The sequence below is a fragment of the Curcuma longa genome, chromosome 20, assembly GCF_044706935.1.
Source record: "Curcuma longa cultivar G26 ecotype Majalengka, Jawa Barat chromosome 20, ITB_CL_G26_1.1, whole genome shotgun sequence".
Classification (NCBI taxonomy): domain Eukaryota; kingdom Viridiplantae; phylum Streptophyta; class Magnoliopsida; order Zingiberales; family Zingiberaceae; genus Curcuma; species Curcuma longa.
The window spans coordinates 3,519,889-3,546,203 of NC_133880.1; the positions used below are offsets into that span (position 1 = coordinate 3,519,889).

At 37.0% G+C, this 26,315-nt stretch overlaps 3 protein-coding genes across 5 annotated transcripts; 2 read left to right on the forward strand and 1 right to left on the reverse strand.

Annotated features, from left to right (window-relative positions):
* Window positions 1-394: 394 nt before the first annotated feature.
* On the reverse strand, window positions 395-9,156 carry LOC141813664 (oxysterol-binding protein-related protein 1C-like). The gene is made up of 9 exons (XM_074701633.1): window positions 8,835-9,156; window positions 4,955-5,054; window positions 3,737-4,197; window positions 2,639-2,794; window positions 1,427-1,594; window positions 1,207-1,347; window positions 909-1,127; window positions 709-816; window positions 395-609 (listed from the first exon to the last, which is right to left on the reverse strand). The coding sequence occupies exons 1-9, from the start codon at window positions 9,081-9,083 to the stop codon at window positions 436-438; spliced, it is 1,776 nt and encodes a 591-aa protein (XP_074557734.1). The 5' UTR covers window positions 9,084-9,156; the 3' UTR covers window positions 395-435.
* A 2,582-nt stretch (window positions 9,157-11,738) lies between these two features.
* Window positions 11,739-18,450, forward strand: LOC141813663 (mitogen-activated protein kinase kinase kinase 1-like). Its single transcript, XM_074701632.1, has 8 exons — window positions 11,739-13,366; window positions 14,724-14,808; window positions 14,939-15,001; window positions 15,309-15,466; window positions 15,959-16,034; window positions 16,143-16,202; window positions 17,441-17,548; window positions 17,878-18,450. Exons 1-8 carry the CDS (start codon window positions 11,952-11,954, stop codon window positions 18,082-18,084), a joined length of 2,172 nt encoding a protein of 723 aa, XP_074557733.1. The 5' UTR covers window positions 11,739-11,951; the 3' UTR covers window positions 18,085-18,450.
* Window positions 18,451-19,155: 705 nt separating this feature from the next.
* On the forward strand, window positions 19,156-26,251 carry LOC141813459 (uroporphyrinogen-III synthase, chloroplastic). 3 transcript variants are annotated; one of them, XM_074701425.1, is made up of 10 exons: window positions 19,168-19,447; window positions 20,355-20,442; window positions 21,278-21,344; window positions 22,216-22,334; window positions 23,119-23,211; window positions 23,719-23,774; window positions 24,638-24,723; window positions 25,181-25,305; window positions 25,867-25,918; window positions 26,024-26,251. In XM_074701425.1, the coding sequence occupies exons 1-9, from the start codon at window positions 19,274-19,276 to the stop codon at window positions 25,884-25,886; spliced, it is 828 nt and encodes a 275-aa protein (XP_074557526.1). In that variant the 5' UTR covers window positions 19,168-19,273; the 3' UTR covers window positions 25,887-25,918; window positions 26,024-26,251. The 3 variants fall into 3 exon arrangements, with proteins under 3 accessions (XP_074557527.1, XP_074557526.1, XP_074557525.1); XM_074701424.1 differs by having other exon boundaries at window positions 19,175-19,447; window positions 25,181-25,315; XM_074701426.1 differs by lacking the exon at window positions 25,181-25,305 and having other exon boundaries at window positions 19,156-19,447.
* Window positions 26,252-26,315: the final 64 nt, after the last annotated feature.

The window sequence follows — 26,315 nt, forward strand, 5'->3', positions numbered from 1 at the left end:
ATTTTATCAAATTAGTCATAGATCGATATGCAGGGTTAATAACTAAGGAAATGCCCTTCCATTTGAGAGCATATTCGGTATCTAATTTATCTACTACTTGTATCTTGCTATGGAGCCGACAATACTAGACTACTTGAATGAGCGAAATCACTTTTTTATCAGATTAAATAAGCTCATAAAAAAAATCAAATCTAACTTGAATAATCAACTAAACTTGATTCAATTGCCCAAGTGTAACAAAATGGAAAAAATTTTCCATTATCCCAAAAAGAGAATATCAGATTTACAAGGCATTTAATTGCTCGAAATTGCGAGCATCTGAATCGACACGGTAACATGACAAAAAAAGAAACAAAAATGTAAATAAAAAAACAATAAAACCAAAAAAAAGAAAAAGAAAAAGAGGAACCGTAGGATTTCACAGGTTGATACTAATTAGTCAACCATTCGGTTGCTGTTCCTGTTATTGTGGCCAAAGATATCGAGACACCCTTGCCAGTTACCTTGTTCCCTGCTCTCCCAGTACCCGCCGACGTAGCGATATGCGCCGCTCCCTCTGTCCTTCTCAAACCACCTCGGTTTCCAGCCTGTTTCTTGCATCATTCTCGCCTGGGCAGTGTGATGGTCGATACGATGCCGCAAGATTCAGAGGGGCGGGGCAGCAGAGAAACAAACAAACGACAAATTATCAAGTTTCGGAAGAAATACCTGTCTTTGTCTCTCTTCCAACCTCAACTTCTCTGCGTTTGCCATTTCATACTCTCCGTTCTCCAAGTACCTCTGATCAGGTCTGAGCCTTGAATCTGTAGGCGGCAACTTTTCCTGTTCGAAATGAGGAACGCAAGAAAGTTGGATGCTCTGAAAGTTTGAAAGAGAAACTAGATATATGAGACGAGAGCATTTCTCACCTTCAATCCAGGCGTCAGTTCATTCAGTGTGATGGCGAAGCGCGTTAGATTATAGCGAGTAGGATACTTGGGCGGTTTATTATGTTTCCACAATAACTGAGCTTCGGTTCCTCTGGCCTTCCCGGAGCCATTTCCGATCATGCAATGCATGCTGTCGTCCCATTTTCCTATCAGAGTTGCCACAGTTCTTCCGCTGCGATCCTGGACTGCACCTTGCACCTGCAAAGGTTAATATTAATTCCTTGTTTTTTGTGAATTAAGTCAGGAAATTGGTAAGAAAAATGAATAAATAAAACACCTGATGGGGATTCCGGTCTATCATTGATTGCTCCTTGAACTTCAGCTTACATGAATATTCGCCGTTTCCTTGGATTCGCATGGTCCCGTAATGATCGCAGTACAGTTTTCCCATTATTAGATTGTAGATTGAAGTGGTCACCTGAAATGCATGATAGATATGTGAACAAGAAGACAGCAACTCGCTCCCTCGTATAATGTCTCGTATGAAATAGTGGTACCTTGTTCCATTGAAACATTTCGCCATCATCGAACTCGATATTAAGAAGACCGACAGGATCAAGCTGAATGGAACGTCCCCAAAACTTGCTTTTTAAATTGGTATCGCCCCAGAACGTCCATCCATTACCTTCACAGTGACATGCAAGAATAGTAGGGTGATGACTGACCTGGATATGTAATAAATGGGAGAACTAATTCAATACTTGGCATAAATTAAAGGATAGAGTGAAACCAAGTTCAGAAATAGTTGAGAAAAACAGCTCAACTTGCACTCAGATAAAGATTTGTGTAGCTTATAGGGTTTGTTATCACAGATAAACAGGTTAAACTAGGAACAAAAATTAAATAAAATATAATTAATGTTTGCGAGAAAATGAGAAAACTTTAGCTATTTGATGAAAAAGAAAAGAAAAAAAATTGTGTTTGAGATAGGAAGGCCCAATATAATCTGTTAAATGTATCTGCTTAGTCTTCACTGATCGTTTCTTTTCCATCTATTCTTCTTTATCACACCTTATCTTTTAAAGGTATTTTCATTGATTGCTAAGGTTTTAATTATATATTTGCTAAGATCTTAATCTCTAATGTATTAAATTTGTCAAATTGATTGACAAATAAGGGTGAGCAACAATTCGGTTAAACCGAATAAACCGACCAAATCGACCGAATTAAAAAATTCAGTTCGGTTATTTTAGAAATTCGGTTATTTTTTCTATAAAAATCGGTTAATTCGGTTCGGTTTTGATTTTAAAATTTCTTATTCAGTTAAACAAAATTACTCCTATTATAGTCTGTAGCTGTGAAAAAGCAATTTCTACTAGATGTTATGTGTAACGAAACACTGAATATAGGAGTAGTCAACAATAATCGAGAAAATCCTTCTGTTAAATAGGATACTTTATACATCCATTTGTTGTGCAGTAGAATATCCAAACAGAAGCAATGATGAAGCCGATAACAAATATGCAAGGTGAAGTTTAGTATGGTCAGATTGAATCAACAGAATAGACATGTGATAAATTGTTTGGTGAGCCAGCTACAAGAAGATCACAAACACATATCTAGAAAAAAATTTCTAAAAGATTCCCTTCCTGATTGGAGAAATTAAAAATAGATAGATATAGATATGGATCCCAGGAGATATAGAAGAGCCAAAAGATAAGTCCTATGCAAAAAATTTAAATGACATTTGGAAAGAAACAACATATCACCTTTTCTGAGAAAAAACGAAGGCCTTTTTCAGGAAACTCAGCCTCGTATGTCTCCCCTAAAAGTGGATTAAAAGGTTTGCAGCTTCTTCCATCTGTTGACATGTATCCAGAAACAGCAAATGCAGCAACGTTGAGGATCCTCATAAGGCTATCTCCCTAGAATAACAATATTACGCATATTTATAAAACACTCATGGAAATGTATACTAAAAATGCAGGAAAGCGTCATGGATATGTAAACTAAGAAGGCAAGCATGCTACCTCCAGAATGGCATTTTGGTCTTTCATTAAGGGTTTGATAAAAAAGCAATAAATGTATGTTTATTTCTACAGACAAAAATGCTCTGTTTCCAATCAATATTCTACCAAAATGATTTATAATGGAACGTTGCTGCTTTAACCATTTCATAACCCGAAATGTATTCAACATTCTACTATAAATGGTTCGTAAACCTAACATGTCAAATTGCATTACACAAACCTAAAACCAATCTATAAATGTAAATGAGAACCATATCAAATTACACTTCACAGATTAGGATGATAACAGCAAGAAATTCTATCAGCAATTGATAGGATAAAACAATGTTGATCATGAAAATATACTAGAGCGGGTAAAATATACTGGATATAATCCAATGTTGCAAATTCATCAGCACTAAGAACCACTCAAAAACTTGTCTGCAGAAGCAACTCTGAGTGTACAACATATAATCCCTATGACTATGTTTTTTTGAATGGAAGCTATAACAGGAGAATAAATGACATAAAAGATCCATGTAATCACAACCAACATCAAAAGGAGTCAGAATGGAAACAAACCCTCTTGAGTGAGTTGCTTTTATTTTTAAGAATAATAGATTAAACTAGGTCTTGCTTGAGGCACATTAGCTAATAGAATTTATTTTGTGCTCCCTGATGTATAAGTAAAAAATTCTGATAACATCCAAAGATTGAAAATATCAGAATTTGTAGATTCAGTTTTTCAGTAAAATTTGCATATAGTATTTGGCTCATTACTATGATAAAGCCAGTTCGAAGTCAATCTATCTCAAGAGACATATTTAAATGGCTCAACATTATGATACACCAGTCTACCTTCTTGCCAAATTCATATGCTCGGTCAACAAGATAGGAGTATTCAATATCTTCACAGCACTTTTGTAGAGATGAAAGTGGCTCATTAAAATAAACTGGAAGACAAACTTTTGTGAGATCCTTTCCAATGTTGTCCTTGATTATTGACCAGAGGCTCACGCCTCTTTCCTTCTCCACTGGATCAGGCAACTTTTCGCGCCTCCTAACATGGACACACTTGGTTCCCAGCGACATCATAGAGGAGTCAGTACTATCAAGAGAACTAAGATTGTGCTGGTTTTCATCATCAGACTCTTCTTGAGATCTTGGAAAGTCAGAGCCACAGCTTTCAAGAGAATTTGATGAGAGAAAATCTTTTGTATCAAAAAATGTATTATCTTCTTGATCTGTGTTCCCCTTAAGAGCATCATGCCTTTCATTGTCATCAGATTCACTAGCAGTTCCCTCTGGTGAAAAATATCCTTGAAACAAAACATAAATTAAAAAAAACTGAGAAACATTGCTTAACCAGCTGAAAGATTCAAGCATTAACAATTAAAATGTTGACAAAGTTGTAAGCTGATAACTAACTATTGCCTATAGATGGATGTGTGCTTTTTAATTCCATACGATTTGTACACAAAACAATATGTTCTAGTTTACCTTCATAAGTATATTCTTTTATTGCATCAAAAAACATAACAAAGTATTACAAGCAACATGTCCTAACGAATGAATCAACCAGCCAGTTAAATAGCTCAAACGAATGAACATTGGGAATTACGCTAGCATCAACCAGTCAAACACCAGATTAGCAGATATTAGTCAAATCAAAAATGTAATAATGAGTAGATATAAAATAATACATATTAACATTTCCAATATTAAATCAGACTTCCAAAGCATATCTTAATGCTTTTACCAATTGCAGTAGCATTTTTCATGTATTACCTTACCTTTTATGTTGTATCGCATAGAAGGGTGCACCCCACCTCACCCAAAAAAGAAAAAAACAGTTATAACTTACCAGAATTAACAGAACGATTAAAAATAAAGAAGGGGGTACAGATTTTGTAAGATACTAAAGAAACTCCACAATTATAAACCTGTACCTAAAGAAACTTTACAGTTATAAACACCAATTGAAAATGTTTAGAACAAATAACTGTGTAGATAATCAAGGGATAAACAGAATTCATCTGACTTTCTTAGTAAATTTTTTTTTCCAATGTGGCATACCATTAAATCGCTCATGCATTGGAATAGAAGAGGATGAATACTCTATGGACTCTTTATTGCTCTCATCAATAAAGGTATTCTCCAAATCAACCTTTTCTGTCTGCATAATAAACCAAATGTAAAATATTTGATTAAACATGTGATAAAAAAGAAGCATATCGATGAGAACAGAGCCTTAAGAAACAAATCATACTAGTTCCATAGAGGTAATGTTTAGTAGCATGTTCATTCTATTTTGATTTTGATCAAGTTGAAATATGAACCCACATTTTTGTTGTTGATCACCATCAATGTGCTCTATAAAGGGTGAGTATTCGGTTAAAACCGAACCGAACCGAATTAACCGAAAACCGAATAAACCGATTTTTTTTCAAACCAACCGAACCGATCGAATTTTATAATAAAAACCGAACAAACCGAACCGATATTTTATCGGTTAATTCGGTTTTCGACCGAATTAACCGAATTTTTTTAAATATTATAAAAATTTTACTAATGAATTAGGGATTTATAAATTTATTTATTTAAAATTTATAAATTATTTTTTCTAATTTAATTAATTCGGTTAATTCGGTTTAACCGAATAAGAAATTTTAAAACCGAATTAACCGATTTTTTTTAAAAAAAATAACCGAACTTCCGAAATAACCGAACCGAATTTTTAATTCGGTTCGATTTGATCGGTTTATTCGGTTTAACCGAATTTTTGCTCACCTCTAGCTCTATTATTCATTAGATTGTTCTATGTCTTTTAGGAGAATACATGAAACAACCATTTTTGGAAATCAAATTCGTTTCATATCTGGAAATCAACATATGGATGTTGTCCATTTAATAAGAGGATTAATGGAACAAAAAAAGAACAATGATTTGTATATTTTTTTAATTGTTTGGAAAAAATTCATGAGAGAATCCCTAGACAAGTTATGTGGTGGATTTGGGAGTAGAAAGGAAACTGAGTACTTATATTGATGTAATAAAAGAAACAAAAGATAATGTTGTACTAGTGTTAGAGCTACTAAATATGCAAATTGACAATGTAGGTTTACATCAAGGGTCGACTTTAATAGTGTGTTTCCTATGAGGGAAGGAAATTGGGAAGGACATAAGATGACAAAAAGAAATCTCTAGTGGCACTTTTCCTCTGTTTCCTTTTGGCAAAAATGAGAGAGAAAGGAAAAGATAAAATATTTATCCTAATTTATCTATATTGTTTCCATTTGATTTGGACGAACAACTCACTTTCGCAAATAAATGGAGCTGAAATCTGAACTCAAAGAAAATTAAAATTACTTTTTATTTTTAATCTATTTTTTCTATGTTTTTATTAAACCATGTTAAATTTTATGTTATCTTCCACCTTTCCTTCTTTTCAAAGTAGCGGTCGGATAGAAAATATTTTACAATTATTTTCCTAGGAGTTTTTCCCCTACCTTTTCCTTCCACTAAGTCCTTTGCTATCTATATAGTATTAGATGAGGTGACAAATCATATGGAACATAAGCTTTTTTGGGTACGAGCAACTTGTGAATGTTATAGTATTAATTGATAAGAGCATAATTGGATTAATACAAAGCTTAAATTGTGAAGAAAAATTTAGAAACTAAAGTTTTTAAGATAAGTTTTTAAGAGGAAGAGGAAGGCAAGAAAGGAAAGGGGAGAGAGAGGAAGGAAGCTGGAGTTATATATTATGTTTACTTAGGAAAAAGGAAGCTAGAGGGAGAGAAAGGAGAAAAGGAAAAAGGGAGAGAGAGGTGGTAAGAAACTTGTTTACCTAGGTAATTGCTAGAGGAAGAGGGAAGGGTCATGGATGGGGAGGAAATGTACAAATTAGCCCTCACCCTCCTTGCCGTCCTGCTCACCTGTTAGCATCCTTGAGCTTGAGCACACCTCCTTGAGCATTCCTGTGTAGGAGTTTGAAGGACAGATGCTCAATATCATTCTATTAAAAATATACCCCCTCAAGCTTGTTTTCGCTGAACTTGGCCTCCTCAGCTTACTCTACCTTGCATTGACCTTCTCCTAGGCAACCTAGAAGGCTTATTCTAGCTGGTGCTAGTGGCAAAGGAATGGTCAAAGAGGATCTCAAGCTCATGTAAAGCTTGATTTGATAATACAAACACTAGATAGGGTGATCTTAACATTTCAAAGTCAAACTCACTCTGTCCCTTCCTCTCTATTTTGGGTGGACATGATTTGAGAAAATTTCTTCCATTGAGTGTCAAGTCTGTTCCTTTCTTTGCACATTTGAAAGATGCAAACAACAAAAAAGGTGTATGCACCACCAACTTTTCACATAAACAGCTTCCCTCCGTCCAAGTAAATAGACTCACATTTAATCTTGGATCTATCATAGAGGAATATTGATTAGGAAATCATTAATAAGTAAAAATGTGTGGTTGAAATTGAGAGGACTTTTATTCAATCATGTGTGATTGTCGTAGGCCCCTTGGACTCAAAAGAAATTTTATATGATTATGGTACAACTTATCATGCTTTATAGATCAGAGTGTTTGTATATCAAGAAGATGATATGCATATAAAGTTGATGCGATGGTCATGAGAATGTTAAAATGAATGTGTAGAATTACTAAAATTGATAAAATAAAAAATATACTAACATGGGCAATAATTAGGTGTAGCTTTAGATGTTAAGGTTACAAAAGATATGTTACAATGGCATGGACATCTTCATAGACGGCAATTTAGATTTTTTTTGTTAGAAGAGTTGCATTTAGTAAAGTAGAAGGTGTAAAGAGTAGTAGGAGACAAAAGAAAGCATTAGTTGCTGTAATAAAAAATAGTTCAATTAACTTAATCTCTCGCTGTATAGAGCACACTAGAAGGATAACAATCATGTAGCCAACATCAATTGGGACAAACATAGCTTTATGATGATGATTGTAACCTCTTCTGCAATAAGGTGGAATCCGCCACCCCAGCGGCCCTACACGGTCGGCCCCACGATTATCTGTGAGGAAGTAAATCGAGAAACTATAGTTGGTCGAGACGGAGGAGGGTATTGCTCGACTTCGCCGATATTCGAACCCTTGCCCTCTTCTGCAAGTCTGCTTCGTCGTAACCAACTCAACTATGCCCCGGGGGCATGATTGTAACCTCAATTATACGGGAGATATGTCCTTGCATGGTTTAATGGAGAGATAGAAAAGGATGTAAAACAATCGCAAGGTAGGATTTTTATCTAAACCCAACAACCTTATAATTCTTAATTCAATGCAATAAGTGATTTGAAAATCCACCAAAATAATTCATGATGACAATCTGAAGACAACCTTATTATAGTGCACTGAACATATGTTTCCTAGCTGAATGATTTGGATATTTTGAGTTTATAGATCTACATTTCTTGTCAGATTCAAGCATTTCTAAAGAAAATTGTTTTTTTATCAGTTTATAACTCCAATTATATGACCTCTGATTGCTTGCACTGAGCTCCTTCTGCAATCAGGCAACTATGGAAATTCTGGTGAAAATTGGAAATTTTTATCAAAGAAGAAATTTGTTTAGCTAAGAATGGTTGAAGATGAAGTAATAGCAATATTATTCATGACTTAGCAGACCAATAAAATAAAAGGATGAGCAATATTCAATAGTATTCTCTCTACTCTTGCACATTATTAATTAGCATAAAAAATGCCACAAGAAATATTTCTCACGCAACAAGGAAAATCTATGCCTATTAAATGCATTAAGAGAAATATTTTCCCATTCGTCAAGGTGTATATAGAATACAGAAACCATAAGAATTCATCAATCAAGAGAATATCATTCAATGCAAAAGTTTTTATAAGTGAACAATGTCTACAAAAAAATTTTAAAAAAAATGCAATGTACAGATTAAAAGGGGACAATCTTTTACCTCTAATTGGCGAATGGTATCAAGGAGAAGAGTTTGCTTCTGCTTAAATAACATAAGCTGATTCTGTAGGGATGCAAACTCTCTCTGCATAATATGCTCGCTTTCCTGTATAGCCGATTCTCTCAATCCTTCTTCTTGAAGCAACTGCCTCAGCTTCTCAGTGGAGACGACCACCAAATCACTCGGCGCCATAGGCTCCCTATTCATTACCCTGGGAAACATGCTCTTCACTGCCCGCAGCACCTCCATCCAAGCCACGCGTTCTTCTCTCGTATCCGCCCTCACATGTAGTCTTTTCGTCCCCGTGAATATCGAGAATCTCTTCTCGTCCGATCTACTCTCCCAAATCGAGGAAACCTAAAGCAACAACAGGAAAAGGAAGCATGAAATGGCGCAATGATGCGACTTGGGCGGTAACGAGAGGAGAAAGGGTGGGTGGTTCTTACCTTGAGATGGACTTCACCAACGGGGTTGCTGGGGAGACGAGGACTGCCATTCTTACGGCGTGAGATGCGACGAAACGACTCCTCGCCAATGATCTTGCGGGCCACCTCGGCATTGGGAGCAAGCTCGATGCGGCCCTGATCGCGAATCTTGTAGTAGGACAGGACGCCATCCTGTAGGACGAACCACCGCGGGCACCAACCGCGGCCATAGTTGACCCACTTATGCAGGACGCCGCAGACGCCGTTGCCGACGATGTCGTTGAGGCTGACGTCGCCCTGGAGGCGGGCGTCGCGGAGGGAGAGGCATGACGGGGAGGAGGGCTCCGACTGCGGGAGGTGGCGGCGGCGGCGGCGGATGGGACGTCCGTGGTCGCCGACGGAGAGAGATGCCCAGAGGGAGGCGGCCCGGTGCGGGTGGTCGTGGCGGACGGCGACGGAGGAGGAGGAGGAGGAATGCGGGAGGGCCATGGAGGCGCGGTCGCATCCGAGGCGACGAGGCGGCGGTTGTAGCGGATGAACGGGAGCGGTTTCGGGATCCGCTGCAGCGTTTGGTTTACAAAGGAGCGGCGACGGGGCGCACTACAATAACTCACCACCGAAGAAACGAAGCCGGGCCCGGCACCATCGACCTATTACCAGACCCACAATTCGACCTATCCCGTCATTGGTTTTGATCGCGTGGGTCCCACGAGCGATCCCAGTTAAAACGAGTTTCACACGTCGAATCAAAACATTTTCCGGACGATGTATGCGGCCGCGAGCGCGAATCTGGAGGAATCAACCGACGGTGCGGAGCGAGTTTCGCTTACGGACGCTGCGTGCCGTACAGGAGAGGATGCGGATTCCGCGTCGGAGCACGCTCGATCGAGCGTTGACCGTTCGCCGTGCTGTTTATTTAATTTCACATTAAAAAGTAATTCCCGAAAATTAAATTTCTTCGTTTCTTACGCACTCAATAAACCAAAGCAGCTTAAGGGGGCGTATAAAAATTATAATCGTTAATTTAGATTTATCAGTCGGATTAGTCTATCTCATCAAGTAATTTAGACAGATTAAATTAAAATTTTATTAATTTATTTTAAGATGAGTTCAGATAAATTAACTCACCTACGTTCATGATTACATGGATTGATCAGCGATAGACTTGGTTGATTCGCGAGAATGTTCTTTTGCTAATAGTATCATCAATATTTGATACTGGATCATTCATAGCATTACTATACCTTTCTTATTCATTGCGGATTGATTATTCGTCAGGATTTAGTTTATGATATTTGGAAGTCTTTGACCAAATGAATATTTTACAGGGAAAGTTTATTTATTTATTTTAAATTTTAAAATTAAAATAGAAAATTCAATGAATTATTGAGATTAATCTGTCTAAATTATAATTCAAGTTTAATATTTTCAATTTGGATAAATTTAAATTATAATTTAAATTTAAAATTTTTAATATTTATTTTTATTTTTTAACAGATCCGTGGGTTGATCCTTCTAATCTATAATTCATCTTGAATTGGATTGAATTGAAGATTTTTTAACTCATTAAGTTGGTAAATTGATCTGTCCTGTCTCATTATATGATGAATTTTTAATAGATTAATCCATCTCGTTACAGGTTGGTCCGTTTGACCATGGTAATTACACTTTGTTTAATAATAAAGCCACATAATTACTTTTAATCTCTCAACGCGGATGAGAAAATAATGGGGAAAAAATATGATGAAAGTTTAAAATTGCAAAATGTCGTAGATGCTCCAACTCCAAGAACATGGAGCTTTTTGTCAAAGTCAACTGTGAAATCTGACGGCTCCAAAATTCAATCTTCCATTTGGAGTTTCAAATATTTAGGAAGGTGGAAAATGTTTGTGTTTGACCAAAAACTTCTTATCTAATATATATAGTTTGTTGTATATGAGGATTTTAAATCTTATCTTATAAAGAGTAGTAGAATCGATTCAATTTCTCTTTGGTGTTCATCAATTTCGTCTCTGACTCAATTTTGATCTGTAAACTTTCGCATTCATACGTCCGATCCAGATCTAGCGCTTAATTGTTCATGTTTTCTTCGAATTTGCCAGTTGACAAATGTTTTGCCTCTCGCCCAGTCGCCAATTGCCAATGTGGAAATCATGGAGCTTTATCTCTGGATCTACAGTGAAACACGCGCAGATATTTTGGTGGGCGACAACTTTAAGGGGGCTTCCAAAAGCAAAAGCTCGGCCTGCGATTTTTTACTTTTCCTTTTTACCGCACAGGGAACGGAGGCGGAGGTGGGAGGACCATTTGGCGTCCGTCAAGTCCAATGGCTGCTTCCGTGACGGCACAGAAGTAGGAGATCCAATCGAGGAATGGCGATTGAGCGAGGAGCTGATGGATCCGACCGCCAAGATCGAGTCTTGCGTGCCGCGTTTTGTTTTGTTTTTTTCCTTGCGCTTTCCTCCCTCTCGCGTTCTTGTTTCTAGTCCTCATTCACAAAGCAAGCCAGTTGCGGAATCCTCATTTGTTTCTGTCGTTGGAGTCCGTCTGTTTTTGATCGGCTTTTTTTTTTCCTCTTGATTCTGCTTGTTTGTTTGCAGTACCCTTGCAGCGAGAGCTCCTAAAGCTCGCGTCTTTGGGCGATTCCTTTTGTTCGATTTCCGTTTGATGGGGTTGGTGCTGCGATCGATCTATGTTTTTCTTCAACAATAGGAAAGACTCCCGCTCGGAGCGGGGCAAGATGGATTCCAAGCAGCAGCAGCAGCGAAGGCCGCGGCTGGAGCGGCGAAACGCGGTCAAGAAAATGGAGCATGAGGCGGCGGAGGTGTCGTGGTCTTCTTTTGCCTCCGCCCCGTCGGAAGAGACGCACAATCTCCGCGGCACACGATCTTTGGATATCTTGCCGTCGGCGTACGCCCACCAGACCAGCTTCCGGATCGGCGGCAGCATCGAGGGCGAGGTCCATATGTTATGCCGCAGCCTTGGCCTCGACGGACCAGATGGTTTTGGCATCTCAATTGCCGACTGGGAGAGGCACAAGGTGAGGTCGTCCTCCGACATCCTTCCGAGGTCAAGGCTTCTCCAGATGGACAGTCCAGCCCATACAGATCTCACCTTTCCGTCTGAAGACCTCACCTTGGCATCTGACTCAGTTCCTTCTGAGCCTATTTCAGCATCTGGAGAAGAACAAATTCACCAGACGGATCCCGCAGATGAAGATGTACAGCTTCGGCCAGATGATTCTGGCGTTTCTATTGCTGACTGGGAGAGGCACGAGGTGAGTTCGTCCTCCGACATCCGTCCGAGTTCAAGGCTTCTCCAGATAGACAGTTCAGCCCATAGAGATCCCATCTTTCCTTCTGAGCCCATTTCAGCACCTGGAGAAGAACTAGTTCACCAGATGGATCCTGCAGAGAAAGATGTACGGCTTCCTTATTTTCAAACAGCTGGAGCTACAGTTTCTGACCCCGAACCTGCAAAGTCTCCTATGACACCTGTTACTAGTGGAGATAGAGGAATCAGAGGAGTTAGGCCTCCGGCTCTTTCTTCTCCAAGGCCAAGGCTCTTTCAAACAGCTGGAGCTACAGTTTCTGACCCTGAACCTGCAAAGTCTCCTATGACACCTGTTACTAGTGGAGATAGAGGAATCAGAGGAGTTAGGCCTCCGGCTCTTTCTTCTCCAAGGCCAAGGCTGGACAACAATCCACCATCAATTCTTAAACCACCACCATCAATGAGCCGCCCAGTTATTGATCATGAAAGCTCGACTTGGGACATTGTTAGGTCGTTTGCACAAGAGGAAAATGATCTTGATGCAGGCAGGTGGAAGCCAGAGGATTTGGAGAATAATGAAAATGAAGGGATTCATGTGGCAGATGAAATCAGTGAGGAGGAGTTGCGGGAGATGTGGTTCGGAGATACATCTGAAGATTTCACTGGGACTTCTTCTTACTCAACAATCAATGATGATGACTCATGCAGTACATCTACTGAGACAATGCTTACCATATCGCCAAATGGGAGGTTAAGAAGAAAGATAAAGTCCTGGACGCGTGGTGTTCTCCTGGGAAATGGTTCCTACGGCATGGTGTATGAAGGGATGAGCGAGTAAGTATTGATGATCAATCAGCACCTCTGCAACTCCTTGTTAGCTTATCTATAGCTTAGATCCTTGATGCTTTAATTCTTCTACTGCATGATTATGATGACTTCCAGTTGGATATATGTTCATTAAGTAAGTTGATTTTTGTGAAGAAAGCCTTTTTATCTATTGCATTTGATTATGATTGTTTTAACAGAATTCTTTCCATTCTTGATTTTTGTTAGAAATATCCACACAGTTCTTCCTTTTTGTAAGTTGGGCTCTATCTTACATATTGATCAACTTAGAATTTAACCCAATAGTTTGCTCACCAATATATCTATGACTATTGTCATGTCTAAGTGGTTATGACTATTTTCATGCCTCCTCAGCATGTCTTAGTTGTTTAATTTGAATTATCATGAGTACCATCTTGTTTGAATCATGTGTATTAACCCTTTGCTTAATTAGCCACGTGCTTGTGTTCTTTTACTCATGTTTATGATTGTTAAGTAGGGTTAGGATTTTTTTGGAAAACGACTTTACTTTTGGATGCCACTTCCTTTTATATATCCATGAGATAGAAGGGTTCCCTTGTTCAATTTTCTTACATTCACTCATGATAAGAAAGTTACTGGCAGAATTGGAGGCTAGTTTAAAAAATTGAAAAACTGCAAACCAAATGACAAGTTGAGTCTTTCGTAAGTGCTATGCTGAGGTGCTATTCTGAAGTAGTAATTGTGCTACTTATCTATAGACAAAGAGTCCAACACAATGGGAAACTGCTTTAATTTTATGGGAAACTACTACTTAGGTAAAAAATACATGTTAGTTCATTTCTATTTTTGTTTCTTTTTGTAGTTGTGAAATTTTGGTAGCTGAGACTTACTAATATTTGACTGTTCTTTCAACATTAACCAAGTTAGAAACTTGAGTATGTGCAAGTATATTTGGTTTTCAGATGCCAATTTTTATGAGTAAGAGGAGGGTGTAGGTATAACCTTTATCTCAACTTGCACCTGAAAAATATTTTCACTATTCAACTAGTTAGATGGCCTTATTTTCTACACCTCGAGATCAATTTGTTTTTCATCTGCTTGGTTTCCTCTCTCCATCCAAGTCAAGGATTCTGTGTGGTTAATCCGTCTTAGTCTCTTTGTGGGCTTGCAATTTATTAGATGTGATATATTTGTTGTCAAATGAAATTTATTTAGTGGGTATTGTTACTGTTGTTGGTAAATGCCATAATGATGCTATTTGGTGGATCTTGCTGCATTCGGAATTGTTCTTTTTTGTCCTTCCTTTTTTAACATTGATAGTTTTGCATCACTGCTCGATTTTTCTTCAACTAAGCCATGCATTTTTTACTTTTTCCACATACAGGGAGGGCTTTTTTTTCGCTGTTAAAGAAGTGTCTTTGCTTGACCAAGGAACCAATGCCCAGCAATGTATTTTTCAACTTGAGCAGGTGAGTGGATGTTAGTCGGAATTGAGATTTGTTTTCTCTTCTACTTTTATCTGTTCTTAGTGGTGTTGAATGTAAGTGAAAGTTTAGCTAACAGTTCTTTTCTGTGTTATGATTTTGATTTACCTTCCAGGAAATTGCACTTTTGAGCCAGTTCGAACATGAAAATATAGTTCAGTATTATGGCACAGACACGGTATACTGGTTCTCCAATCCTGCTCTTTTACTTTCTCAATTCTCATGATCTTCTCTTCTGATTGATACTTTGCATTAATAGACTAGTCAATGAACAGATTCATCAACAAAAAAGTTTCTTTGCTGAAAACCTTTTTTTATCACGAATCTCATTCCTTTTAATTTGCCTTAATTATGAGAAGTATAATGTTGCTATAAGAACAAGTTTATCTAGTAATGGGATCTTTCACATTCTATCTCGATGCCTTTGGTTGAATTTGAAACTAATTTTGTGCATTCTATAATTATTTAATACATGTTTTTTATAGGAAGACACAAAATTATTTATCTTCCTGGAACTCGTGACACAAGGCTCTCTTGCATCCTTATATCAAAAGTATTCCCTGCAAGATTCCCAAGTTTCAGCATATACCAGACAGATTCTAAATGGCTTAAAGTACCTTCATGATCGGAATGTCGTGCACAGGTGATGCAACTTGTCTTTGTTTGTTTTTCAGTTCCCGTGACATATAATTCTGAAGTTACGAAATCTCTATTCCAGGATAGTGTTTCTTGTGCAATGTCCCAAGTTTAAATAAGCTATATTCTGGAATAGTGATGTGTGTGGTTAAAACATAAATAGTGTAGAATTGATATTAGACGTATGCATATCCATGGAAATGTCACCTTTCCCAATCCCTTTTTGGTGGAATGCTACACCCCGACATCCATGATTTCAACTTCTTACCTGCGGATATCCCAATCCTCCAGAAATAGCTTGAAATTAAGGACCAACATCAAACCATGTTTGCGACTGTGTTCCAACTATTTGAGGTTGGCTATATAATCTGAGATATTGCTATAATGTAAATGTTAATAAGGATCCAAATATGATTTAGTGACATTTTCTTTACTCTTCCAAGTGTTATTATGTTTTATTGGTTGGTAAAAGGTTATATTAAAACTGACTCTTTTCCAGAGATATTAAATGCGCAAACATATTGGTTCATGCAAATGGCTCTGTGAAACTCGCTGATTTTGGATTGGCAAAGGAGGTCCGTCTACTTCCTATAGCAACCTGCGCATTTTATTTTTTCAATACATGTTCCATTTGGGTAATGCCATTATTTTTATACCTAATACTGCTTTGTGAACATTTACAGATGACCAAAATCAATATGCTGAAATCTTGCAAAGGCAGTATATATTGGATGGCTCCTGAGGTTAGTTGCATCTACATTTTTATGAGAGTATACAGATTGACTTTTCACGAGAAAAAAGTTGAGAAGATTGTTTTTTTTTAATTTCTTTTGATGCTACTAATCATATTAGGCAGTGGAAGTGTTTGTAGCAGCATGCATAACAAACACCGTAGTAAAGGGTATGGATTCGTATGGTTGTTTAACAGGAAGTTCATATCAGTAATCCAAATAAAGAATGAATGACTGGAATAGAGAGAAGATTTTAGTTTTGTTTAATGGTCGAGGCTACTGTAATGTTAGAAAGTAACCACTGATAAAATAAGAAACTACTATAGCGAAGCAATTAGATACAGCTTTATGATAAAATGAGGGGAAAAAGAACAGCTTAACACGGTATGGATGCATTTGAAGATGACAATAGATTATATAGCTAGCGATTACAGCGGGAAGGGTACCAAGTAGTGGAAGGTTTAAAAAATACTAGTCGGTGAGGAAGGTTTAAAAAATACTAGTCGGTGGATAAATTATTATAAAAATTTTATTTAATTGATTTCAACATTACTACTGATGATATTCTCAATGGAGGGATAAGAGTCATATAGCCGAGCTCAAATAGTCAGGATAAAAACAGTTTGAAAATAATGATAGATTTAGGCTCGGACCTAGGGGAAAGAGTAGCTCTCATCTGAGATGTTAACTAAGATTGCTCGTTCTCTCTTGATATTCGTGTGATTTTTTTCTTTCTCTCCCTTTGACTTCTTTCCATTTGATAGAGTTAAATGGACTTAAGATTGCCTTGAGATGTCGAAAGTTAGTCATTCCTATGCTCCTTGTAAGCAAGTTCCAGTGCTTCGAAAATTACTCTTTGAAGTTGCTCAACTATTCAAGGCAGTATATTGAACAGAACTAAACAGGATCATCACACAGGATCTATCTCAACCACTGCATTTTGGTCCTGGTCGGGCTTGTGTAGTAGGGTTGCAGTCCTGAGCCATAGTAATTGACAAAGAGTCAATTGATTTGATATTTTTGTAGTGCACTACTTGGAAGAAAATGCCACATTCTAACATTTATGTGTTCACTTCTAAGCTGGCTTGGCTTTCCTTACTAAAACACCCAAAAAACTGTAATATTTATTGTGAAATTCGGACTTTAACCTGCCAAAATCTTAACTTGCCTGCAAGCTGAAATTCCATTTTTCTGCAAAACCTCGCAAATATGATATTGGGCTTGATATCTTCTTATCTTCAACTTTCCAGGTTGTTAATCCCAGAAGGTCATATGGACCTGCTGCCGATATATGGAGCCTCGGATGCACTGTTTTGGAGATGCTTACTCATCAGATACCGTATCCTAACCTCGAATGGGTAAGTAATTTGTGTCACGATTATGTACACACTATTATCCTTTTAAAATGCTTTAGTTCAAACCACTTTGCTAATAGTTTGGAGACATTTTTCTTCACCTTCTTCTAGCTATCCAATAGCCTATTTTCTCTAATGGGGCATGTGATTTATAGGAATAGCTACTCTATTCCTCATAAATTCTCAAGCAATAAACATTTCTGTGTGTTTGGTTTCGAAAAAGAACTTGAAAGACCAGAATGAATTCTTATGTTTGGTTCAGTTCATAGATGCTGTATTCTTGATTACGAACTCGTCTTCAAATTCAACTAAAAATCTGGTTATAATTGCAGGCACAAGCTTTATTTAGGATCGGCCGTGGCGAACCACCTACAATTCCGATCTCCTTGTCTAAAAATGCCCGTGATTTCATCAGCCTGTGCGTGAAAGTGAACCCCGAGGATCGACCCACTGCTTCAGAACTGTTGCAGCACCCATTCGTCATGAGATCTAGAGTTTCTCCAGGATCTAACTCTTCTCCCTTCAGTAACGAGCGATGAGGATTTGCATACATGCCAGTAATCTTAAACACTGCTACAAGCTGGCGAGTCAATGCGATCAGGTTGCACAGTTGATCTCTCGTCTACTCGAAAGTTGATTGATCATAAGCAACACAACACAGGAGGAAGAGGTGATCCATGGAAGTTGGCCGCGCAGGAAGATCGACATCGATATGCATACTATCGCAAAAGGTGAATGCATGCATGAACTTTGTGTTCGTTCTTGACTTGAGCAAGTATTATCAAGTTGTATTTAGTTTAGTTGAGACAGGAGTGTTCTAATGTTGCCCTCTTCAAGGTGGTGTTTGGTGTAAGAGTGTTTGCATTTCCCTTTTAAGTTGGTAAATTAGTCTTTATTAATTATTATTATTATTATTATTTTAACAATTAGGTTGAATCTTGACTTATTTGGAGCTTGTACAAATGATCTTTAATTATTTAAAAAAAAAAGAAGCCTTGCCCTTGCTCTTGTGGGTTTGATGTCCTTAATGGAAAGGGCTGTGTACTTGGATGGAAAGTTAAGGGGAGGAAAACAGATTTACAAACTTAATAAAATATTACGTGTTCGAATTTGATTCGAAAAAATTATTAAACATGTTCCAGTTTGAATTTAATAATTTTGAATATAAATTAAATATTTTTTAAATCAACTTAAAAAGTTATGAAATAGATTTGATTTATTTGCAATCCTAAGCTCTTTAGCAAAAAGATAGAATCCATCATCTTAGCGTTTCCATATGATCGAGTCTACGATAGAAGGTAAATCAAAAAGTTATAGTTGGTCATCATGAAAGGGTATTATTTCGGCTTCGTCGAAATTTGACTTTTGTCTACTTTAATAAATCTATCTTATAGTAATCAATTCAATCATGTCCCAATTGCAACCTAAGCGAGCATTAAGCCTTGGGGGCGAAACAATAACAATCGAAGTCAATTGAGAAGGGCTTTTGTGAATGAAGCTAAAACACAAGGAAAAGAGGAGGTAAATATGACAATTTAGTAGTGTTCATTGCATATATGCAATCATTTTGCACCAATTAATTATTCATTTAGGTGTGTTTTTTCTTTTATAAATAAACATGGGGGAAAACTTAAAAAATGAAATAAAAAGGAAGATTTTGCTGCAATTGGAGAGAGCGCGGTGACACGGTTAGATAGGGTTACGGTCAGGGGGGATTCCAGACTCGCCATGGCCTCGATCTGCCCCTTCTCTCCGCCTGCCATTGCCGCTCCCCGTTCTCTAGATCCAAATGGGAGGCCCTCTTTTAGACTCCACGTTTCTTCCTTGTCTCCGTCTCTTTCGAAGCCTGAGGTCGTCGTCACCAGAGAACGAGGCAAGAATGCGAAGCTCATGAGCGCTCTGGTAGTCTTCTCGCCGCACTGTGCCGGATTGATCACTGGCCGTTGTTCTTTTGAATGTTCTTCTTGTGGCTGCTCCTGATTTTCTAAATTCTCCATAGGGTAGTACATAATGCAATGTTGTTGAAGTACATGTTCTTTTATAATTTGTTGAACTATAAGGCTCTGCTGCCTTTCAGAAAAGAATAGGGTGCTCGTTGTTTCCACAATAAAGCCAAAAGGGTAGTTCTATTCCTATTAGTTTTGCTATGTTGATCAGTTTTTTCTTAGTTTTCAAATTAGTATGTCAATTAAATCAATTAGCGATTTGTTACTGTGTCGTATTATGCTGTTTATATATGACAATTTCCTAACATGCACTTTTTGAGCACTTTTCTATTCCCTTGGAATGTTTTCAAAAAGCTAAATTTTACTTGTTCTACTTCTCTGCATGCGCCTCCCATTCTAGAACTGACTAGAAGATATAGTCTGATTTTGTAGTTCCTAGTATTCTTTTTTAATATTTAACGTCCCACCTTATTTGTCGATTACTCCTTAGCCAAAGTGCATGTTGAATTGTGGTTGAACCATGTAATTGTACATATTAATAACACAGTTAGCTCAGGATTCTCCATGTTGAACTAATCTAGTGTTTTCACTATCCACCCCATGTAAGGCTAGCCTGGAACCTTTCCTAATTAATGATATTAAGTTCAAATAACAAACAATGCTAGCCAGCAATTATTCTTGTGGGAACAAATCCTGCCCCCTTTTCACACACTTATGTGGGCTTGGATCATCTAATTAGATCCTACTCCCTCTCCTTGCACAATAGCTGGATACTATTTCTAAATTTTGCCAACTTTTTTTTGCAAATAAATAATTAATTAATTATGTGATGCATAATTTCTCATTTTTATGTTCTGCTGTAGGCGAAACACGACATTTGGTGTTTGGAGGTTCCTCTTATTGAGCATACAGAAGGACCTGATGTGGGTAAACTTCCGTCCTTGTTATGTGGTGAGTTTTAAGATTATGAACTTATTCTTCCATTTTGTTAAACGTGAATACTTGGTCTGACCTTATCAACTGCACTTGTCTCCCTTTTAGCTAAAAAGTGAGGCAAGTCATCTGAGGTACCCTGAAAATATGCAAGAATTGCCTATCAAATTGTGGAAGCTTGTTATAGGTTGTGTTATTTTAGCGCTTTCTTATTTAGAAACCAAAATTCCTAGTCCCTAAACACTAAAAGAAACAACTATGCATCTACCTTTATGAAGTTCTTTTAGACTGTGTATGCAAACATATTGTTTGAAGACTCGTAACATTAGTGATTGAGTTATACACATGATTCAGATGAAACCACTAGCCTACATCTAATCTAAGAGAAGATAGATATTTTCTTTTTGATGCATGGAAAATGGTTGATCTGAACATCTTCCTTCTCCATGGCCTCGAAGCGTTCTAGGTTATCAAAACTAAAGAGAGCTTATTTAGTGTATAGAGACGTTGGAAGTTATTTTCTGTTACCATTAAGTTATTCTTTCATATAGAAACATGTGTTCTACCTATAGGTGATGGTATTAAAACATTTGCCATATCCAATTTTTCGTCATGCTGAAACATGTGTGCTAAAATGTATATCTGACAATGATAAAAAGATAAGTGGTATGGTAACTTGAGGAGATTATTTGTGTTCTTATAAGGGGATATAGAATGCGCAATAATGAAAATTATTTCATCTGGGAATTGCTAGAAGGGTTTCGAGAAGGCATTGACTGTGCAACAAAAGTAGATCTTAGTTGATTGGTAACATATGTAAGATCCATAATCCAATTTATTTTTATTTTCTCAGAATCTGAATTTGATTGGATCATCACTACTTCCCCTGAAGCTGCAGCAGTATTCCTTGAAGCTTGGAAGTATGAATTATAAAGTTGTGACGTGCACCGTTTTTCATGATGATTTTCATGATGAATTATAAAAGATCTATACCTTCTGTCAACTCTATGGCGATGTTACATTTTTTTTTCTTCTTGATAATGGATTTAAGACATAAGATCATCAGGTTTTAAGGTTTTTTCTTATAAGATTTTTAAAACCAATAATCTGGAATGAGCTAATACTCAAAATTAAGGGCCTTTCTTTTTGTTCTTTCAAAGTACTTCCAAGTTAGACCCTAAAACAAGCAAGCTTCAATTTTCTTTTCATGTAATTGTGATATTTGAATATACACTATGCCAATTTGTCTCGAACCAGTGCATGTTTCTTACATTCACCTTCTTTGTTTGCTTTTACATCTTTTTCCTAAAATGTTATTTGTTTTTCCTGCAATCTTTTAAATTGCAGCCAATGATTTTGTATCTATGCAATTTCTATCTACGCATTATGCAATTCCTTTTTGCTGGTTTTGCCATCTTAATGAAATATTTAAATGAATCAAAGGTAAATGGGTTGGTTTAGATATTATAAAATGACATGTCCACAACTTGGCATTTTGACATGGAAAAAATTGAGAAGGAAATTTTCAATGGTATGTTACTCTGTATGTATCTATATTCCATCTCAAATTACTATTAGGGGGTGATTAAGTGTAGGCCCAAGAACTTTCTAGTTAGACAAGTTGAATTGATTGGAGTGCAAAACTAATTATGAACTTGAAATAATAAAATTCTTATGTCGAACCGCTCGGTCATTGGAATTATGTAGGCTTTTGTCATTTGAAAGTGCAACATATAAATCTCAGTGTGGTAGGATTGGACTGCTCACTCATGAAAGTTTCAACTAGATCAGGGTTGCTGGAACTCCCAAAGTGCGCATTGGTGTTGTTGGAGCTGGTACAGCAAGTGTTTTCCAGGATGTGCTGCAGTCATCTGAGCAGTCGCTTGAGATCGCTTTCTGCCCCTCGAAAGGTATTAAATGTTGCTGCCAGATAGCCAAATGCTATCTCATTTCCATAAGAGGTCCTTTGCATGTCAGTTGAAGTCATATACATCCGTTCCTACTTGGAGGAAGTCACGGCAATGTTACAATTAGTTTGCACACTTGCTTTCCCATAAAATTTTAATTTCTGGGCTTTTGCCCGAAGTTGATGGAGAGTACCTGGAAAGTTGTTACGCCATGATAAAGCAAAGATTCATGAGCAATTGTATGGGTGAACTTTCATCCCAGTTCCTTGTTTCCCCAATAATGGTGCTGCTTGCTGGTAGAATAAATTGCGCTTAATAGTCAAGATACATGCAGATCCTCAGCTGACATATATGAATGCATGGCATTACCCAAGGCCAACATGGGGGCATGGGGCTGTTCCATCATTATATAACTGATGTAATTTACCACTCTATAGGGGATGATAAAGGTCAATTGCTTTGAAGAAAATTGCATCATAGGGATCGTTCAGTTGGCCTTTTTAGTGCAATTAAATTGATTGCTATAAGGCTTTTATATCCTAGAACTTTAAACTGTCACTAAATGAATCCTTCTCTATTTGGACTCGATTATTTTGTCTGAGAAGATTAGGAATTGAAGGACCAAAATCTAGATATGCTCCTTAAAATACTATGTCCACAGATGATCCATTGTTATGTGTAACTTCCTATTGCAATAAGATTTTCATTTACTTCTCTATATCTTGACTTTGGTAGCATTATATTACTTCATTGCTTGATTAAATCAACACTATCTTTTTCCCTCCAGCAACTGGAAAAGTGTTAGCTTCTGAGCTGCCAAAATATTGTGAGAACAGTAAAGTTTTGTATCCTGCATCTGTAAAGGCTGGCAGTGAAATTGGTCAGTAACATTTCCTGGTTTAATTATTTTATTTTCAGAACAAAAAAGCATCATGCCACAAAATAGGGCACTGTTTAACATGAGTCATAGCTAGAGCCTAATTCAGTTTATGAGTTTCTGTTCAGCCAACTGTTTTTGGCAGCTGCTCAGGTTCTCATGCTACACTTTACGCATTCTACGCTATCAATTCTGCCTTGCATGAAGCAGCACACTACATTTTTCTTTGTAACTTTGCAGCTGGAAATATATATATTTTTAATTATTTTTTCTTGAAATCATTGACTCTGCAGAATGAATGATACAAAAATTGGAGAACAATAATTGCCACATGGTAGCTGATGACGGAAAAATGTTTAGTTTACTTGTGTTATTGTTATTGGTTTTTTGACTTGATTGTGCATGAAGTGCATATGATTTCACATACCTATATTACAGGGTCTAGATATTTGTTTGTCTGCAATTTCATTACTAATTGGCAATATACTGATATTGATGTCATTCATTTAGAGGAAGGATTGTCTTCTCGGGGATTTGATGTCATAAGGCTGAATACCTATAATACTGTAAGATTCTTAATCATTCTAACCACCACATGAAGTGTTTTTTTCTTTGGTCACTTCTAAGAACTGGACGAGTGAATTTTTTTTTTTATTTTACTCCTCTCTCTCTCTCTCTCTCTACATAGGTATACTTGTTTGTCCAACTTTTATTTTTATATTCTAATATCAGTATTCAAGTTTGATAACAGACTCATGCACCAGGAATAAAGCTATATCTCCCTAATTTTATGACAGAGAAAGATTAGTAATGACTTATCTTTTATAGAGGTACGCATGTCTAATTGATGTTTAAGAAGATTTCCTTATAGGGATCACCTGAGTATTGAGATAGGCAAATTCAAGGCAACTCCTTGTGAAAATAAGATGCAAATGAAGCGTTTAGGATGTTGAGAAAAATTGAAAACCTAAAACGGACTAGGGGGAAAAAAATAGTGATAACAGTCAGCTACTTTTGAACTGTGCTAGCTTTGTACAAAAAAAAACTAAGTGCTCTTTGATAAGAACCATTGTGCAAACTCACTTGACTACCTTATGCTAGCTCCCTTCTCATTTTTTTAGATGATTCAACTACATTAAGGGCCCAGGCTTACTTCAAGTTTAAAATAATTTAGGGTTAAATGGATTGGAAGTTATGCCTTGGAACTAGTAGTTGGCTGACCTAGAATTATACAACTTAGGACTCGATAACTTGGAAGTTGGAACTAAAAGATTTTTATGAAAAGCTATAGATGGGCCATTCTTATCCTTCACCTTCCTTTGCTCTCATCCTATTATTAAATTGTACTCTTATTACATCTTACTACACTTCACTATACTATATCCTGTTTCTGGTTAAAAGATAAATTTTTTGCATGACTTCCTGTCAGGTAGCTGTTGAACATGTGGAGAAAAAGACCTTGGAACTAGCTCTTTCTTCTCCGGTTGTAGCTGTGGCTTCCCCTTCGGCAGTCCGGTACAAACAATTGCCTATTCTTGTCATTTTTTCTTTTGTGTTTGTTGCATTGTTGTTTTTTTTTTGAGGCAAAGAGCCAAGAATGAAACGACATTCCGGTATTTTACCTTCTACAGTCCAGTACAAACAATTGCCTATTCTTGTCATTTTTTCTTTTGTGTTTGTTGTGTTGTTTTTTTTTTTGAGGCAAAGAGCCAAGAATGGAACGACATTCCTGTATTTTACTTCTGTAAGAAAGTTTTGAGCATGTTTTGTAGTTTCTGGCTCTTTAGCGGTATATTTGAAACTAGGAAAGATAGTGACTTTATACCTACCTTCTTGATATTGATCATTGTAGAAATCATTTTGCTCTGAGTGGCGCTTCAATTTGTTTTGCCCTTCTACCTGAAATGGCATGTTCTTTTGCCTGCTTTTAATTTTTAAGATAATTGAACAGTTCGTTTACCAATGTCAACAGTGCATGGGTTAATCTTATCCCAAAAGCAGAGAATTGGGACAATTCAGTTGCTTGTATTGGCGAGACAACTGGTTTAGCTGCCAAAAAACTAGGTTTGAAGAATGTATACTATCCAAAAAATCCAGGTCTTGAAGGGTATTCTCCCCCTCATTTTTAGCTTGCAGTAAAGTTTGTATCGCCTCAAGAAAATATTTCCTTCTTTTCATCCTTATCATTATTTGTATTTCTATATGTTCTCTTTGGGTAACTGCGACATTAGCTATCTATTTGATAGTTTGGAACTCATGCCTTGTTTGCTTGTTGTATATTATTTAGATCTGCAGCCGCATATGACATTTTAAAGAAAGTGGTTAACCATTCATCAATTCAAGACATTAGAAAAGAAATAAAATTCAAATACCCACACAAAAATTTTGGAAATCAAGACACCATTATCAAGATAATTTTGTTATTGCCAATCATTAACTTATCGTGAAGTCTTGCAAACATACACATGGTAGCCAATGGAATGTGTGCTTCTGCATGTGTCAAGCAGTACCAGGTCAGTATCAATGTTGAATTAATACAGAGAGAACTTGGACAGGGAAACAATTTTTAGTCCCCATGCACTGTTTATTCACATGTTTCCATACACTTGTGTTCTTTAAAAGCTAAATATTTTCAAAATACAACTTTGGTCTTGACAGGTGGGTTGACAGCATACTAGAAGCTTTGAGAGTTCATGGTCAAGGCCAACAGGTTCATATATATATTTCTAAGATCCTTTTAGAATATTTCTTTCTGAGACCTTTCTCTCATGACAAAGATCCATGCAGTCTTTTGTTTTTGTTTTTGTGTTATCAGGCACTGTTTTGCTGAGAAGTAAACAATCAGGGAACCAAGAAGTTTTTTTTCTGGTCATTTATTGGCTATGCAGATTGACAGATCTTCAGTCAAATGCTGTAGAGTGTTCGAACGAGTTAACTAGGTATTCTATCACACAATCCTAACTAAGAAATGTATCGACTAAATGTCATTCTTTGTGTTCATAACTGTAATGTAAGAGAAATTACATTAAGGTTGTTAGAATTCAATGCAACAAAATGATTGTTTGTCTTCAGAACATGTTGTTCCTACTTAGAAGTTGTTGTTGCAA